At 40.8% G+C, this 19,206-nt stretch overlaps 2 protein-coding genes across 11 annotated transcripts in view; both read left to right on the top strand.

Moving 5' to 3' along the window:
- Slc25a16 (solute carrier family 25 member 16) overlaps window positions 1-10,417 on the top strand; it is a 37,652-nt gene extending 27,235 nt beyond the window's left edge. For 5 of the 7 annotated variants that reach the window (XM_020177603.2, XM_074079010.1, XM_074079014.1 and 2 more), the window contains 3 exons: window positions 2,169-2,331; window positions 5,524-5,592; window positions 8,121-10,417. In XM_020177603.2, the coding sequence (XP_020033192.1) occupies window positions 2,169-2,331; window positions 5,524-5,592; window positions 8,121-8,277 (389 nt within the window). In that variant the 3' untranslated portion in view covers window positions 8,278-10,417. Of the gene's footprint in view, window positions 1-2,168; window positions 2,332-5,523; window positions 5,593-8,092 lie in introns of all 7 variants that reach the window. The other 2 variants (XM_020177605.2, XM_074079009.1) reach the window with 2 other exon arrangements.
- A 2,478-nt stretch (window positions 10,418-12,895) lies between these two features.
- Dna2 (DNA replication helicase/nuclease 2) overlaps window positions 12,896-19,206 on the top strand; it is a 37,728-nt gene continuing 31,417 nt past the window's right edge. For 3 of the 4 annotated variants that reach the window (XR_012449731.1, XM_074079008.1, XM_074079006.1), the window contains exons 1-3: window positions 12,896-13,062; window positions 15,403-15,585; window positions 16,511-16,694. Coding sequence is in view for 3 of the 4 variants with exons in the window: in XM_074079008.1 (XP_073935109.1) it covers window positions 12,986-13,062; window positions 15,403-15,585; window positions 16,511-16,694 (444 nt within the window). In the remaining variant the exon portion in view is untranslated. The remainder of the gene's footprint in view (window positions 13,063-15,402; window positions 15,586-16,510; window positions 16,695-19,206) is intronic. The other variant, XM_074079007.1, reaches the window with a different exon arrangement.

Here is a 19,206-nt window from a genome sequence, read left to right as displayed (position 1 = left end):
TGTCATAATCAATTTCAGAATGTTTTCATTACTCTCCAAAGAAACCTTGCACCTATCAGTGATCACTCCCCAGTCCTAAGCAGCCATTAATCTTTTTGACTCTTGAGTTTGCCTGTTCTTGTCATTTCATATAAATGGAATCACATTATATGTGGTCTTTTGTGATTGAAGGTTCTTTATGTTGTTGGATATAATCAGTACCTTAGCCAGTTTTATGGACGGATGTATTCCATTGTTTGGGTGTGCTGTATTTTGTTTATCCCTTCATCATTTGACAGGCATTTGGGTTGATTTTACCTTTTGGCTAATACAAATAATGATGCTGTAAACTTCATGTACAAGTCTTTGTATGTAAATATGTTTTCATTTTTCTTGGATATATATTTAACTATGTTAACTTTTTTTTTTTGGTGGGATGGGGTTTGAACTCAGAGCTTTGTGCCTGTGAAGCAGGTGCTCTACTGCTTGATTCACACCTCTAGTCCGTTTTGCCTCCTTGGTTATTTTAGAGATGGGGTCTCTTGAACTATTTGCCCAGGCTGACTTTGAACTGTGTCAAAAAAATAGAAAGTCCTGATTGAGATTTTTTTGTTTTTTGGTGGTACTAGGGTTTGAACTCAGGGCCTTACATTTGCTAGGCAGGTACTCTACCACTTGAGCCACTCTGGCAGTCCCTGGTTGGAGTTTTGGATGAAATTGAATATTTTTGTTAGCCATAATTATAAATATTTTGTAAGTTTTGCCGTGTCTTTTAGGCAATTACATTTCCAGTTTAATGCTTGGTTTAAGTTTTATGTGATGCTATAGCTAGCCATTTTTCTCCTTTTTACTGTATGAAGGTGAGCTACCATATCATCTGTAGACGCTTTGGATTTTCTACATGAGCAGTCACATCCTGTGCAGATACATCATTTCTCTGTTGCAATCCTTTATTTATGCTTCTTTTTTTTTTTTTTTTTTTTGTGGTACTGGGGTTTGAACTCGGGGCCTCACGTTTGCTAGACAGGCACTCAACCATTTGAGCCATGCCGCCAGCCATATTAGTCTCTTTCCTTACTGTAACTAGCTAGGAGCCTACAGGGCAGCAATGAATAAAAGTAATGACAATGGGTTGAGGAATTTATTTATTTATATTTTTTGTGGTACTGGGGTTTGAACTCAGGGCCTTCACCTTGAGCCACTCCACCAGCCTGTTTCTGTGAAGATAGAGTCCCATTTTTGTTGTCTGGGCAGTCCTTGAGCTAGGATCCTTCTGATCTCTGTCTCCCAAGTAGATAGCAATACAGATGTGAGCCACCAGTGCTCAGATAAGAGCAACTTTTTTTTTTCTTGTTTTTTTTGTGTTACTGGGGTTTGAACTTAGGATCTACACCTTAAGCTACTCTGCCAGCCCTTTTTTGTGATGGGTTTTTTTCGAGATAGGGTCTCACAAACTATTTGCCTGGGGTTGGCTTCAAACCACCATTCTCCTGATCTCTGTCTCCTGAGTAGCTAGGATTACAGGTGTGAGCCACCAGCGTCTTTATTTATTTATTTATTTATTTTCAGGCTGGGGCTTGAACCAAGGGCTTCATGCATACTAGGCAAACACTACCCCTGAACTACTTCCCAAACCCTGATAAAAATTCTAACAAAAGTTTTCTCCTCAGTACCGGGGGGTGAAGATAGTGCTTGCCTTGCATGTGTAAGAGGCCCTGGATTTGATCCTGAGAGATACAAAAAAAGAAAAAGAAAAACAAAATAACAATGCTTTGTCACTTCTAAATCTTTTTGCTTGTCTTACGTTATCATCAGCATTGTTATTGTAGGTACAGGTTGTCATCATATTTACTTGTAATGATAAATCACATATTTAATTTTCACTCACTTAAAAGAAACCTTGTAAAATTGTTTAATTGTACTCATATATAAGTTAAGTTTATGTTCACTGTTGCTTCCTTCTGTGCACAATACATTAGTATGTAAAATTTTTTACAGGTAGTAATTGCTTTGACTTTAGTATTTATAAACATGAATTAAGTCTTTTTATCTTAGCTTAAGCCAAACATCAGAAATTAGGAAATGCATAGTTGCTTCTTTGAGTTAATTGGTTATTATGTAAGAAAGGGGTCTTTTTCACAGTTTATGTTCTGTTCAGCATTATGGTGAATTTATATTTTGTTTTTCAGGTGTTTCATTCTTCACTTTTGGTACCTTAAAGAGTGTTGGGCTTTCCTATGCTCCTACCCTTCTTGGAAGACCTTCGTCAGACAATCCTAATGTCCTAGTTTTGAAAACTCACATAAACTTACTTTGTGGTGGTATTGCTGGAGCAATAGCACAGACAATATCGTAAGTTTCTTCATTGACCTAATTTAATCAAATTACAGTTACCCGGGCTGAAGGCATAGCTCAGATTGGTAGAGTGCTTGCCTAGCAAGTTCAAGGCCCTCAGTTCAAAGAAACAAAAATCCAAAACAAAAGCAAGAAACTTAGTTACCCATTCCTCATTTTTACCATTGGTAACCATTTAATTTTTTCCAATACATTACTAAAAATCAGGATCCTTTGTAAAATATAAATATTATTTTTTGGACACTTTTCTTAAAGACTAGAACTGGAGTGGCTCAAGGTTTATAGCACCTGCCTAGCAAGCATGAGGCCCTCAGTTGAAACATTAGTATTGCCTAAATCAATCAATCAATCAGACTGCAGCTAACTGGAGCTAAAGATAACATAACATGTAGTAGGAACATTGATAAAGGTGTTACTATATTATTATTGAAAAGGTGGCTTTAAAGAATTTCCCTACACCAAGAGAGATCAAGTAGCTGGTGGAGTGGCTCAGGTGGTAGAGTGCCTGCCTAGCAAGCATGAGGTCCTGAGATCAAATTCCAGTACCACCAAAAAAAAAATAAATGTGACATTTAGAGAGAGAGAGATCAAGTAGACAAGGTAAGAGGCTGCAGTACTGAGAAACAGGAACTTTTCAGAAACAGGAAGAAACAAAGCTTTCTGAGACTGAGAAGGAACTTCCTGAAAAACAGGAAAACATCAAGGAAGTCCTAGTATCATAAAGAATCAAAGAGGGAGTACCTAATGGAAAAAGAAGAGTCAGAGTAAGATAAATAAGGTATTCATTGGATCTCATAGTTAGGGATTACCTCTGTGTTTTGTTTTTGGTGAGACTGGGGTTTGAACTCATGGATTGCATGAATCTGTGAAGGCAGACTCTGTATATTTGTGAATGGGAGTAGAATATACTAGATTGAAGATACAAACAAAAGGCGTGTAGTTTACTGTTGGAAACTTGTCTGGGGAACCTCATTCATTTACAAGGACATGATCACCTCCAGCTGTCTGATTCTCTTCTTGATTTTATTGCCTCTCTTACTTCTGTACTAATTCCCAATTGGAGCCTTATTTCTGTCTTTTCTTTCTCACATCTTTTCTTTTTTCTTTTTTAGCTATACTGGGGTTTGAACTCAGGGCGTCACACTTGCTCGGCAGGTACTTTGCCATTTGAGGCACACCCCACCCCTGTTTTTGTTTTACTTTTCAGGTAGGGGCTCAAATTTTTTGTCTGTGACTGGTCTATGATCAGGATCCTCCTACCTATGGCTTCCTGTTTAGCTGGGATCACAGGCATGTATTATTATGCCCAGCTTATTGATTGAAAGGGTCTTGCCAACTTTTTGCCCAAGTTGGACTTGAACCATGATCCTCTTCTCTTTGCCTCCCCAGGGAAGGATTATGGGTGTAAGCCACCATACCCGGCATTACTTCTTTTCTTATATTCTACACCCATGGACCCATAATGCAATGGTCCCTTCTCAGTTCTTTCAAACACTTTTTAGAGGTTCTAATTCCATGACTCTTATAATAATCCTTCCCTTTTCATGTATTTCACTTGTTTATATCCTCTTACTACCCATCTGTGTGTGTTTTTCCTTCATCAATTTCTCACTCTGTAGCCTAGGCTTGCCTCAAACTTGAGATCGTTCTTCCTCAGTTTCCTGAGTGCTTGGATTATAGACATTCCCCACCACGCCCCATTTCTGTGTGATTTTCTTTTTGCACTGGGGTTTGAAATCAGAGGCCCGTGTTTCCTAGAAAGCAGTCTACCACTGTGCACCCCCCCACCCAGCCTTAACCTTTTCTCCTATGTGAAGAGGAAAATGTGGCTTTTTTCCTTAAAGAACTTAAAATTTTGTTTCTGGCTTGCTAATCGGATGCCTACCACTTGAGCCAGTCCACTAGCCCTTTTTTATGTTGGATATTTTCAAAATGGGGTCTTGTGAACTATTTTCCCAGTTTGACTTCAAACCGACATCCTCCTAATCTCTGCCTCCTGAGTAGCAAGGATTATAGGCATGAGCCACTGGTGCCGTTTTATTTATTTATTTTTTAATCTTAATGTTGGGATACAGTCTCTACTATGTAGTCGTGATCGTGAGCATATATAGATTGTTTTGGACAGGACCTAATCCAAGTAGTCTGTATTAGCAAAATAAAAGTAATTTTATTTTTATTTTTATTTTTTTTGGATTTTTTTGAAAATTTTTTTTTTAATTATTCATATGTGCATACAAGGCTTGATTCATTTCTCCCCCCTGCCCCCACCCCCTCCCTTAACACCCAGTCTGCCCCCTCCCTCACCCCCCCAATAAAAGTAATTTTAAAACATCATCTGCATTCTTACTTGTAAAAGAGATTGCTTTTCCATTTCTGTCAATGCTATAATCTTCTCTGCTCTCAAAATGCAATTATCTGTATCATTAGTTCTATCCTGTACAGAAAATTTTATATTGGTCTACTGCACTCAAGGGCACCTGCTGAATATTCTTAGGGTTGTAGCTCTCAGATGGGGTGAATTTGAATCCAATGGACATTTGTTAATATCTGGAGACATTTTTGGTTGTTAAAACTGGGAAGCCAGGTGTAGGTGGCTCATGCCTATACCCCTAGGCATTTGGGGGACAGAGATTGCAAGGTTCGAAGCCAGCCTGGGCAAATAGTTGTTGAGACCCTATCTTGAGAAAACCCGTCACAAAAAAGGACTGGTGGGAAGGCTCAGGTGATAGAACACCTGCCTAGCAAGTATAAGGCCCCAAGTGTAAGCCCCAGTACGAGCAAACACCCCCCCAACCAAAAAACTGCGGGAGTGCTACTGGCATCTAGTGGCAGAGGATTGTCCCCCACCAGACAGAAGGATCCAAAATGTCAATTGTGCCAAAGTTGAGGAGCCCTCCTTTAGGGCTACAGCAATGAAAAGCACTCAGTCTGTTTCTTCAGGAAGTGGCATTTAATTTGGTGTGGAGGAATTAAAAGAACTTGGTATTGTGGTGGTGGAGAGAAGACTCCTTTAAAGGAGCAAGGAGACCCTTGTAGAGGTAATTGACTTTCATATTTGATTCCCAGATTAGACAAAACTATAAGCAGACAGGATCATGTTATCTCCTGATATGGGAATTTTCATTTCATGGTTGTTGAATAGGAAATAAAAGTTATTTTTAAGTCTTTACGCCTTTTTTCTTCTTTTAGCTATCCATTTGATGTAACTCGCCGGCGAATGCAATTAGGAACTGTTCTGCCAGAATTTGAAAAGTGCCTGTAAGTCATTGTCATTGTTCACTTTCTTTTTTTTTTTGGTGGTACTGGGATTTGAACTAAGGGCCTCATGCTTGCTAGGCCAGCTCTCTACCACTTGAGCCACTCTTCCAGCCCATTGTAATGGGAAATGTAATGTTTAAAGTCAGTAAGAAGATAGGCTCTGGTCTCAGCAATAGTGAGACCTATTTTTATCTCCCATTGTATACTGAGGTAACTTTATAAGGTTTCAATCAGGCCCCAATTCTGTTAAAATTTTATTTTAGAACAGCTCTGTTAAATTGAAATATAAAGTGGACGACATGTAATTTAAAATTTTTTTGTAGGCAGTAGGGTGTATTTTTTTTTCTTTTGACGGTTCTGGTGATCAACCCAGGGCCTTGCCCATGTTAGGCAAGAGCTATGCCACTGAGCTATATTCCAGCCATTGTTTTTTTTGAGACAGGGTCTCACTGTGTGGTTCAGGCTGGCCTTGAACTTGGTAAGCAGCCCAGCCTGGCAATCAGTCTTCGTGCCTTTGCCTCCTGAGTGCTGGGATTACAGTTTTGCACCACCATGCCTGGAGCCTCGTAGCCACATTAAAAAAAAAAAAACACATAAATGAAAAAAAAAAAACACAGAAAGGAATAGATAAGATTGCTTTATTTATTTATTTATTTATTTGTGGTACTGGGGATTGAACTCAGGGCCTCATACATGCGAGACAAACACTAAATCACTAAGCTATATCCCCAGCCTGATAAAATGTTTTAAAATGTTTTTTGTTTAGCCTATTATCTACCTTTCTTTTTTCTTTCTTCCTTCCTTCCCTCCCTCCCTCCCTCCTTCCTTTCTCTTCCCTTACTTTTCCTTTCCTTCCATTCCCTCTCTTCCTGTCTTCCCTCCCTCCTTCCTTCCTTCCTTCTTTCTCTTTCTGTCCAGTACTGGAGTTTGAACTCAGGGCCTTCACCTTGAGCCACTCCACCAACATTTCTTTGTGTTGGGTTTTTTTGAGATAGGATCTCACATACTATTTGCCCGGGGTTGGCTTTGAACCATGATCCTCCTGATCTCTGCCTTCTGAGTAGCTAGGGTTACAGGCGTGAGCCACTGGCTCCTGGCTTGTTTAGCCTACTATTTCTAAAATAGTATAAGTTCAAGATTTCAATATCTTGTACCCCTTTTTTTTTTTTTTTTTTAATTCAAGGCCTCATACTTGCTAGGCAGGTGCTCTATCACTTGAGCTGATCCATCAGCCCAACATTTTGTACTCTTGAAGTATTGAAATCTAGGTGTATTTTATACTCACAGGACATCTCAGTTTGGACTACCACTGGTTGCCACATTTGACTAGTGGCTACTGTTACAACACAGCACAACTCTAGAATTTCCTATACTCTATGGAAATTTAGGGTCATTTTGTTTTGTGTTAGTCAGCTTTCTGTAACTATAGAAAAATACCTGAGATAATCAACTTATAAAGAGACTCAGAGTTTCAGAGGCTTCAGTCCACAAGGAATTGGTTCTGTTGCTTTTGGGCCTGTGGCAAAGTAGCACATCATGGCAGGAGTGTGTGGCAGAGCAAAACCATCATGGCCTGGAATTGAAAGAGAAAACAAAGAAGGGGCTAGAGCCCCACAATCACCTTTGAGGGTACATTCCCAAAGACTTCCCGCTAGGCCCCTTCTCTTAATTATTCCTCTATCCCCCAACAAACAGTGCCTCCCTGAGAATCAAGCCTTTGACCCATGGATCTTTAGGGCACTTTGTAGACCCAAACTACAGAAGTTTGGTGACATGTTATTGTTCCTCAGAACCTTGGATTGCCTTGTTCAATCAAGATTTTTTGAAGATTGCATATTGAAAGGGAAAGGCAAAGCCCAGAATGTTGATTTGAATGGAAAGAAATGAAATGAAGTCTTCATTGCTGAAATCTGAAGGGTAGTCCTTCAGGCTTTTGTTCTTTTATAATAGGAAAGTTGAGCTGTGACAAAAACTTAAAGGGCAGCTGGTGATACATCTTTTAAAAGGACTGCATCGGTATTTCAAATGCTGTGGCATAGTGCTTTCCCTAATGTCACAGATAGAATACAAACAAAATATTTTGTATTAAGGAGCCCAAAATTATGTCTGTACTTGATTGGGATGAGTTGGTGTTTCATTCTGATTTTTTTAGCTTGTTGTAACACTTGTCTTCTAAAAGCTATTGAAGATGGCATTCTAGAAGCTGGGTGCTGGTGGCTCACGCCTATAATCCTAGCTACTTGGAAGGCTGAGATTCAGAGGATTGTGGTTTGAGGTCAGCCTGGGCATAGTTTGTTATGAGACTGTATCTTCAAAAATAGCCAGAACAAAATGGGTTGGAGACGTGGCTCAAGCAGTAGAGTACCTGCTTCGCAAGCGTGAAGTCTTGAGTTTAAACCCCCAGCCCCACCAAAAAAAAAAAAATTCATTTCAGCTTCTTTTTAATATACTAATATGGATCATGAATCATGAAGTTGTGTCTTGGTGAATGGTCATAGAGCTGTCACCCTTTCACCCTTGTCTTTCAGTACCATGAGGGAGACTATGAAGTACGTCTATGGACAGCATGGAATTCGGAAAGGGCTGTACCGTGGCTTATCCCTTAATTACATTCGCTGCATTCCCTCTCAAGCAGTGGCTTTTACAACATACGAACTTATGAAGCAGTTTTTTCACCTCAACTAAAAAAAGTTATGGTCTGTGGTTTCCTCTCCCTAATAAAGTCTTAGAGGAAAACAAGAAAAATAAAATGATACTTTAATTATGGGCAAATAGTACTTGAACAAGAATATTTACCCTGTCACAGGGTTGTTGTTCTTGCTTTTTGAGAAGGTCTTGCTGTGTAGCCCAGGCTGGCCTGGAACTCTAGATCCTCCTGAGTCAGCCCTCCAAGTCCTGGGATTACAGGCATGCACCACCAGGTCCGGCATTACTTAATTTTTTTTTTCCTAATTCACAAGCCAAAAGTGATTAAAATACTTTTTTATAGCCAAACATTTACCTTTTAATGCTGGAAGAAATTCTTAAGCTAATGCTGGCTAATCAGTTTCGTTATTTGATACCATCTTACAGTTCTTTGGACGCAGAAGGAACTTTATAATGGGGTTCAAGAGGTTTCTGGTAGCTTTATCATACTGTTCCAAGCTTTTAATTATAATCATGATTTTTGTTGTTGTGTGCTTCCACATGCTAAGCACATGCTGTTCCACTAAGCTACATCCCCAGTCTGTAATTATTATTTTCTTCTCTTTTTTTCAGTACTGGCGTTTGAACTCAGGGTTTCATGCTTGCTAGGCAGGCACTCTACCACTTGAGCCACTCCACCAGCCCTTTTTTGTGTTGGATATTTTTAAGATAGGGTCTCCAGAACTATTACCCCAGGCTGGCTTCGAACTGTGATCCTTCTGATCTCTGCCGTCCCAAGTAGCTAGGATTACAGGTGTGAGCCATCGGTGGCTGGCATGAGTTTCTTTCTTTCTTTTTTTTTTGAATATAGTGTTAGGGATCAAACCCAGGGCCTCATGCATGCTGAGTGCACACTCTATCAATGAGCTACATCTCCAGCTTTTGCAGTGGTGATGGTGCTGGGGATCAAACACAGGGCCTCACTCATGCTGGGCAAGTGCTCAACCTCTGAATGTCATCTCCAGCCCTCTAACCTCGATTAGTATTGTTCATAAACAGACTAGGTTACAGAGTAGCAGAATGACGAGAACTGAATTATTTTTAAGTTCTGTGAAACAGCCAGCATGGAAGTATTATCTCATAAAGCTGTTCTACTGGATAAAGCGACAATCATTTTTTTCCTTTGTTTTTTATTTTTGCTATTCTGGGGATGGAATTTAGGGCCTTGTACATGGTAGGCAAGTTCAGCACCACTGAGCTACACCCCAGCCCTCCTTCATTTTTTTCATAAAATCAATGTTGTGTTTAAAAAGGAGAGAATGAAAAAATAAGTAGCAGGTTTTTCTGAAGTGTTATTAACCAGGCACTATGAGTGATTTACATGTGTTTTAAAAGTCAGTGTATTTCCCAAAGACAGTAATAACAAACACTGAATGTCTTTCTCTCAAAAACAGAGTAGTACTCTACCCATGCTTTTGTTAGATGACTTGGTGTATACTAGATTTATTTAAGTGGACTATGAAATACCCATTAATGTATATTTGAGTATCAAAGAATATTTCAGAGGTATTATGTCATGATAAGAGTTCTTCCATGTAAAGTAACTTTAGTATATTATAAACTTAAGTAAAAACATAACACGATTTGAATGTTATCCTTTATATTAAGAAAGTTGTTTAAAAATGTAAGGATTCCAAGTATTGTGTTTAGAGCACTGTCTATGTTTCATTGTAAGCATATCATAAATGTGAAGGAAACAGTTAAAATTCTCTATTTAGAAATAGTGATTTATAGAATTGATGTGACTTCTAAGACATTAGAAAACAAAGTTGCAAGTGTTATTTCTGCATCATTTTTTATTTTTTGCATAAAAGATTTTCTGACATATCTTGGTAAAAATTGATGAGCTGGTTTCATTTTCAGAGTCTTTATTTTAAAAAATAAACATGCATCTTTGTATGATTTGTAAGTGTACAGCAGGTAGAAAAATACATGTGTTTCTAAAACTATTTTGTATATTCTGATTTCTGGACCACAATGTAGCTAACTACTGTCATTAAGATAATTTAAGTGTCTGAAATAAGTATCTCATCTATATTATCCATACAGGGGAACTGCAAATAGTTTTTTAAATAAAAATTTGCCTTCTATGTCTTATAGAATTCATAGGATATTAAAATAAATTTTATCCTTAGTTTGATGCTTTTTAATGTATTTATTTGTATGTCTGTATGTCTGTATGTATGTTTTTGTTTTGAGACACAGTCTTGTATAGCCCAGGTGGCCTGGAACTTGCTATGAAGCCTTAAGTTCTATGAAGCCTAGAACTTGAGGCTGGCCTCAAATTCATGATCCTCCTGCCTCAGCTTCCTGAGTGCTGGGATTATAGCCATGTGTTACCAGGCCTGGCTGGTTTCTTTCTTTTCTGGTGTGTGCGTGTGTGTATGCGTGTGTGTGAGTGTGTGTGTGTGTGTGTGTGTGTGTGTGTGTGTGTGTGTGTTGCTGAAGTTTGAATTCAGGGCTTCACACTCACCAAGCAGGTGCTCCACCATTTGAGCCATGTCTCCAGCCAAACATTTTTTCCCTTCCTTGGGTAAGCACAAACCATGGTTTATTTCTTCTGTTTACATTACTGAAGCACAAATGCTAAACATAAGATGTCAGAATGGAAGAATATTTAAGAACAACAGTATGCTTATATCCTATTCATTTCTGATAGGTAAGTCAAAGTGCACCTTGCTAGCCTACCTTCCGTTTGAAGACTGGCAATTTATTTGTGGTTTGTACTCCCTTGTTTCTCTTTTCCTGCTCTCAGTTTGTACAGCCATCTGGACTGTGGAATGGGACTGAGGGGTGAGGTTCCACCCAAGCTATCAGTAGCTGCTTGCACGGAGGTGGAGAGCTTGCTGGGTCTATCCAATGACATGTTGCTCCCTTCTCCACCAGGGGACTGGTGACCATTTGCCCAGCATATTGCATACCAGGATTGCATCAGCATTATGGGGCACTTTCCTTGGGAGTCCAGTTCACTGTTCTTACAGTCTGATTTGGATGCCCAGTAGTATCCATACTTTATGATAACTGCCCACATACCTATGTCTCCCATGTCCAACCTCCAGCTGCTTTCCCCACTGCCAGAGCCATGCCTTTGTCTCCAGTAGGAGTCCCGTGGTCTGGCACCATAACAAGTGCTCAATAATGTGTACTGGTGGGAAGGACAACTCAGTCCCATTTTTGGAGAGCCTATGTTCAAGTCAAAATAACAATTTAGAATTAAGATCTTTTTGGTTGTTTCATAGAGAAAGGCCAGGTCCTGTAGTAGTCCATAGGATGAGGTAATGATTTTGTCCTTTATCCTATATGCACTGGGAAGCTACTGAAGGTTCTCGGTAGGGATGGAAAATTGTTACATTATAGGAGGGCGCTGGTGGCTCATGCTTGTAACCCTAGCTGCTTAGGAGGCTGAGATCAGGAGAATTGCATTCCTAGGGCATCCTGGGGAAATAGTTCGTGAGACCCTATCCCCAAAATAAACAAAGCAGGACTGGAGGAGTGGCTCAAGCAGTAAGAACACCTGCCTAGCAAGCATGAGGATGTGAGTTCAAACCCCAATGCTGCCTACCCCCCCAAAAAAACAACAAAAAATGCAAAAAGAAAAAACCTAGAGCAAAATGGCCTGGAGGTGTGGCTCAAGGGGTAGAGAGTGCCTGCTTTGCAAGTGAGAAGCCCTGAGTTCAAAGCCTAGTCCCATCAAGAAAAAACACATTGTCACATGTTTAACAAAGATCACTCTATGTTGTCAATAATGGCTTGCAGTTAAAACAGGAATCAACAAAATATGAAGCTGGTTGCTTGGCTCCAGTGGCTCATGCCTGTAATCCTAGGTAGTCAGGAGGCAGAGATCAGGAGGATCAGGGTTGGAGGCCAGTCCAGGCAAATCGTGAGACCCTGTGGTGGGGAAAAACCCATCACAGAAAAAGGGCTGGGTGGAGTGGCTCAAGGTGTAAGCCCTGAGTTCAAACCCCAGTATCACAAAATAAATACATAAATAAAATAGTAAGAAACCCCCCAAAACCAAAAACGAATAGGAGTTGAAATTAAAGATAGTCTTGATGAAAATTCTTTAAAGAAGTTTCTGTGGAGGGTGGCTAACAGAGGGATGGAGTCAGTCCTGTATGGGAAAAGACAGGTTCATATTACAAAAATGGGAGCAATGCAATAGTGAGAATGAGATGGATGATGGAAGAGAACGAGTAAGTGAAGAAGCCACACCTGGGACCCTGAGCATAGGTGAAGAGATTTTTGGTAACAGGAACACTTTGTTTAAAAAAGGCATAGGAAGCAGCGGTGGCAGTTTGGTAGATTCAGTCATGACCTGCTTAAGTTCCCACCAGACAGCTCATTTTCTCAATGAGCTTTTCAGTAAAAAAGTGAGGGGTTATCTCCCAGAAAATGCAAGATTCCCAAAGTCAACAGGAGCACCCGCATTAGTTTTGTTCAAACAACAGACGCGCGCTGGGCCTGGGCTGCAGCGTGCGGGGCGATCAGGAGCCTCGCGCAGGTCGTTTCCAGGCCCGGAGTGCGGGAGCAGGTGCGGCGCTGCATACTGCTTGCGTGGGAGGGGCGGGGCCCGGCGCGGGTCACGTGGGCACTCGGCAATCGGCGCATGCGTGCCAGGCCGCGCAGGCTCGCGTTTCTGTGCCTGGCTCTTCTGGGGTGGTCCTGTCTCCCCTTTTGTTTGGGGACCGTCTGCGGCCGCGTGCCCGGGATGGAGCAGCTGGACGAACTGGAGCTGCTCATGGAAAAGAGTTTCGGGGAGGAGGAGGAGGCGCCGCAGGCAGAGCTGTGAGCGGAGCGGGCGGGCGTGGGAAGAGCGGGAAATTTGAATGGGAGCCGTGGAGAGGCCGCGCCGGCGCCCAGTCGGAGACTCCGGGCTGCGGCCCCGCGGGCTACGCTAGGCCAGAGCTTGAAGATTTGGGACCTGCAGTTCGTGCTTGATTTTACCTCTTTCCCGAATTTGCGAAATGTTCTCCTAAAAGGAAATGGTCGGATGCTTTTCTCGTTTACTGAGTTGAACTTACCCCAGGAAGTTTGGGGTTTGCGCAACCGTACCGTTTTATTGCTGGTTGAGGCACGTCTCCTTAGGTTAACCTAGCTGGCCTTGAACTCTTTATCCTCCTGCCTCAGCCTTCTGACTGCGGAGAATACAGGTGTCACCACTCCCGGCCTCAGCAAGTACCTTTTGAGAAATCTTTTAGGCATCACAGCCAATCTTGGGAAATGCATGGCCTGAGGCTAGGTGGGAGAGTTAAGTAAAACGTTTACAAAATAATAGAATGTATATTCTAAACTATTAGGTGACTGGTAATTTATAGGGTAATGTGAAAAGTGTTTGATCTTGTAATTGGAGAGGGAGTGACTTTGGACTTTCTTTTGGTCACTTACAAATCAAGCCTTGGTGCCCTTCAACAGGAAAGACTTAAGGAAGGGCTGATTTCTAGAGATTATTTTGCATGATTTCAGGCGATCTGACCCAGCTACACTAATAGGTACTAAGTCTGCTTTCCAACTGGACGGGATGGTCATCAGCTGTAGTCCGAACTTCTTTGGAAGCTAAGGCTGAGGAATCCTTGAGTCCAGAAGTTGAGACCAGACTATGCAACCTAGGGAGACCCCCTTCCTGAAAGGGGGAGGGGAGCTTGCTTTCTCCTCAAAGCAGTGGCCAGTTGATTCCCAGTGAAATTTTATAGAGTGATTTCCTGCCAGTAAACAGACTAGAAAATTTGGGTTGTTTTGTATTTGGTAGTGCTGGAGAGAAATCCATGGTCTTGTGCTCGCTGGGCCCAAATCTTTTCCTAAAGATGACTGATTCTGCAGTTCATGGTGGGACTTTTAGTGAACCCTAGACAATTTTTTTTTTTTTTTTTGCCTTTTTGAGATAAGTCTTCATTATGGAGTCCAGGTCAGGCTTGCCTGGAACTTAAAATTCTCCTGAGTGGTGGGATTACCCTGCCTGGCTCACAGTACTCTTTTTCCATGACATTAGACTAAGGTTGGGGATCAAGCACAGAGCCTCCCCCATGCTAGGCAAGTGCTGTACTGCACACCAACACAAGCCTCTTATTTGGAAAAGTGTCCAGAAGATCTTTTAGTTGTACCTTCTAAAGGCTTTGGAAAGGATTTCACCAATGGTACAGAATTGTTTAATATTTTCCCGTTTATTTATTTGAGTGGAGTCTTGCTGTGTTGCCAAGGCTGTCTAAACTCTTAGGCTCAAGCCATGCCTGAACTATAGGCATGTGCCACCTAATTTATTCTTTTTTTTTTTGGAGGGAGGGGCAGTACTTGAGTTTGAACTTGGCCTTATGATTGCTAGTCAAGTGCTCTACCACTTGAGCCATGTCCCCAGCCCTCATTCGAGTTTATTTTTTGGCAGCACTGGAGTTTTGCACTCAGGGCCTTGAGATTGGTAGGCAGGTGCTCTACCATTTGAACCATATCCACAGCCCCACTTTATTCTTTGTTTGGGGGGGAGCTTGAACCCAGGACTTTGTGCTTGTAAAGCAGGCACTCTACCACTTGAGCCGATCTGCTAGCCCTGGTCAGTTTATTTTGGAGATGGGGTTTTATGAACTATTTGCCCAGGCTTGGATCAAACCTCAGTCTTCCCTATCTCATTCTCCCAAGTAGCTATGATTACAGGCGTGAGGCACCAGCACCCAGCATCCCAGTTTATTCTTAATCCTCATGCTGATGCACGATCCCCAAAACTCACAAAGATTAAATTGGAAAGACCATGTTTCATTTGTATATTGTGGCCTTCAGGTTCAAACCCATGCTAAACAAACACTTGGTGGTACTGGGGCTTGAAGTCAGGTCCTCATGCTTGCTAGGTAGGCACTCTACCACTTGAGCCAGCCCCTTAGGGAAGTTTTTATAGTAGGAATTCTCCCACTACATCTTTGCTCAGTTTCACCTATTTTAGTTGAAGGTCATTACTATAAGCTTTTTCAGAAGAAATGAATGAGTGACTTTTTTTTTTTTTTTTTTTGGTGGAACTGGGGTTTGAACTCAGGGCATCATACTTGTGAAGCATGCACTCTACCACTTGAGCCACAACTCCAGCCCATGAGTGACTTCTTATTTCATGGTGTACTAAAATAGATTTGTATGTCTGTGTTTTAGATTTCAGAATAAGGTGGAAGCTTCTTTTCCTAAACTGATTCTGAGCCGAGGAATGGATAACCGCTACCAGGTGTTAGCAGTTGATATGGTACAGAATGAAAGTGGAAGCTGTGAAAAGCACTTAATCATCACTGCTTCCCAGTCTCCAGAATATAAAGAACAGTGCATCCTGAGGAATGGCTGGTAAGTCTGTGTGACCATGTAAGAGTGTGAAGGTGTCATCTTTTATGTGGGTGTGGTGCTGGTGGTTGAACCCAAGGTCTTGTGTATGCTAGGCAAGCCTCTACCACTGAGCCAGCCCCATGTCCATGGTACCATCTTAAAACCTAGCAGATGGTTTGTGTGGATATTGCTATTGTTCTTAAAAAGGGAATAGATTTGAACCTGACTGATTCATTTGTACATGAATATTGTGACTACTGCCCCAACATTTCAAGTCCCTTGATCCCCATATTGATTTGTATTGTTATTTGAAGATCAGGTACAAGCTGAGTATCCTTTATCTGAAATACTTATGGTCAGAAATGTTTTTGAATTTTTGATTATCTCAGATTTTGAAATATTTACTCTAACTTTGGCTCTTTGTCTAGAGCATGAGTTAGTTTAAACTAGATAGATAAAATTTTATTCTTGGTACGCTGAGTTTGACCTTAAGTCTTAAGAATGAGAGAATTAATTATTAAAACAATTCAGTTCATAATTGGAGCTAGGTTTGATAGCTTTCATAGTAGACTTTACTATCACTAAGCAGTTTTCCTCCTTGGGATTTAAGGAAAGCCCTTGAGTAGTCTTAGATGTGTTTCATGGAGAAAGGAGTAGAGTAACTAGGAGTTGATTCAGAAGACTGTATTCTGTATTCTGGTGTTTATTTATTTATTTTTTTGAGTGAAAGAGCTGAGGTTTATTAAGAATAAGGAAACGAGAAGAGAAGTCCCTGTGTGGGAGTCTCAGACTGAACCCTGGTGTTTAATTTTTTAAAAAGACCCAGATGTTTACAAATATTTTTTATTCTTCAGATAAACTTGCTTATTTTTTGGAGCCTTCTTGATAGGTTTAATTGTAGGAAACTGAACTATGTATTTCTACCTTGACTTTGCTTTATTTTCAGGTGCTCTGTACCAGTAGAGCCGGGGGATGTCATTCACTTAGAGGGAGACTGCACATCTGGTACTTGGATAATAGATGAGGATTTTGGATATTTGATTCTCTACCCAGACATGCTGATTTCGAGCACGAGCATAGCCAGTAGTATTCGATGTATGAGAAGAGCTGTCCTGAGTGAAACTTTTAGGGTAAAAATTATTATCAACTAATGTTTGTACAGGATCTTAGAGTTTATGGACTGCAGACTCCAGACAGGATTCAGGGAGGGATTTTACAGTCTTGTCTCTGGGTTTTTTGTTTTTTTTTTTTCACGACTGGGGTTTGAAGTCTGGGCCTTTACCGTGAGCCGCTCCACCAGCCCTTTTTTGTGATGGGTATTTTTGAGATTAGGTCTCACAAACTATTTGCCCAGGTTGGCTTTCAAACCTCGATCCTCCTGAGTAGCTAGGATTAAAGGTGTGAGTCACTGGAGCCTGGCTTCTTCTTTGGGTTTTATGGAGAGTCCTTTGCCCTTCTGTGTTAGCCTCTTAAGGCATATGGACTACTTTTTTGGTTGATTTGTTTACCATACTGGAGATCAAACCCAGGGTCACCCTCATGTTAGGCACATGCTCTACCATTGAGCTGAGTCCTCAGCCTCTAAAGAACACTTATACATTCTCTTTTTCATTTATTCCTGTCTGTAGTCCTCCCAGGTAGATGATGCTAATTTTACAGAGGAGGAAAGTGGCCCAGGGAAGCTAAGGGCATCCAAAGTCATATAACTAAAGTGACAGTGCTGGGATTCAACAGTTCTTTGAATCTTGTTTAGTTCTTGATAAAAATATTATAATGATAAGAAAATTAAGTGATATATGTGTGTGTTCCTGAGGATTTAACCCAGGGCTTGGCAGGTGCCAGGCAAGTGCTCTATCACTGAGCTCCACCCCAGCCCTTAAACGAGAAGACCTTTTTTTCTTTTCTTTTTTTTTTTTTGGTGGGTCTGGGGTTTAAACTCAGGGGTTTTCACTTTCAAAACAATTTTCACTTTCAAAACAAGTGCTCTACCACTTGAGCCACACCTCCAGTCCAGTCCATTTTGCTCTATTTATTTTGGAGATGGGGGGAAGTGGGTCTCAAGAACTATTTGCGTGGGCTGGCCTTCACCCTTCATCCTCCCGATCTTAGCCTCCCAACTAGCTAGGATTACAGGCATAAGCTCCCAGTGTCTAGCAAGGTATAAAATTTTTAATTTAATACACCTAGGCATTTCTGATCTTGGCTTTATGTGATTCCCAATAAAGTAAAAATAAGTGAGAAAGTCCATTTAAAAAATTATTGTGGAAACTTTCACTTCAAAATGCACACAATAAATTAAACTGAAAAAAAAAATTATTGCGGAGCTGGGCACTAGTGGCTCACGCCTATAATCCTTACTACTCAGGAGATGGAGATCAGGGAGATCGTGGCTCACTGCCAGCCTGGGCACATACAATAATAAAAGGCTGAAGGTGCGGCTCAAGTGCTAGAGTGCCTGCCTTGCAAATGCGAGGCCCTGAGAACAAACCCCAGTACCACCAAAATGCCCCTTAAATAAAGTATCCTGTACCTAATAAAATTAAGAGTACTTCCTTAAGTTAATGCCCCCAGCTCATTTGTAATGTCTTCACAAAAAAATTTTTTTGTTGTTCATGTGTTTGAATCAGTATCCAAGCAAGGTCTTGGTATATTTTGCTGGTATGTTTCTTAGTTTCTTTTACTGTCTGTTAATTGTGTCTTCCACCTTCTCTGTCTTTTGCCATTTATTTGTTGACGAACCTGGATTATTTGTTAAAAGTTTTCTCCTCCTCTCAGGATATTTTAACTATATAATTAACCTGTATGCATGCAGAAAACCAGAAATCCACCTGAGGCTGCAAGAGTAAAAGAAGAAAAGTAACCTAAATAGATTTTCTAATCATTTTGGCTATTACTCATTTGTAGATTTTTTTTCTTTTCTTTTTTCTGGGTGGTGCTGGGAATCAAATGTACGGCCTTGTGCTTGCCAGGCAAATGCTTTCACACTCAGCTATGTCCCCAATCCTGTACTTTGTCTTAGCATTCTGTTAATTTTTTGTTTGTTTGAATTGTGAAGAAATACCGGTTTCTCTTTCAACTACGTAAAGCAGACTTGAATAGTAATTTTTTTTCCTTTGGTTGGTACTGGGGTTTGAACTTAGGGTTTTATGCTTGCTAGGCAGAGATTTTGCTGCTTTGAGCCATGCCTCTAGCCCTTTTTGGTCTGCTTATTTTGGTGGTATTAGGAGTTGAGCTCAGGGCTTTGCTTGCTAGGTAGGTGCTATATCACTTGAGCCAGGCCCTCAGCTTTTTTTGTTTTGATTATTTTTGGCATAGGGTCTCACATTTTTGCCTGGACTCGCCTGGACTGCAGTCCACCTATTTACAATTCCCCTATAGCTGGGATGACAAGCATGCACTTCTATGCCCAACTATTGATCGAGATGGGGTCTTGCTAACTTTGTCTGGGCTGGTCTTGAACCTCAATCCTCCCCATCTCAGCCTCCCAAGTAGCTAGGATTGCAGGCGTGAGCCACTGCAATGTTAAATATTTGAAAATATGTTGAACTTTTTCATATTGATGATTTTAATTTTTTCAAAATGGAAATATACTTATTTTGAAAACACCCAAGACTTGTACAGTTGAGATGATTCTGAATAGAA

This window comes from Castor canadensis, chromosome 7 (genome assembly GCF_047511655.1).
Source record: "Castor canadensis chromosome 7, mCasCan1.hap1v2, whole genome shotgun sequence".
NCBI classification, from domain to species: Eukaryota; Metazoa; Chordata; class Mammalia; order Rodentia; family Castoridae; genus Castor; species Castor canadensis.
Note: the sequence above shows the minus strand (reverse complement) of the source record. Positions and strands in the feature narration are given on the sequence as shown.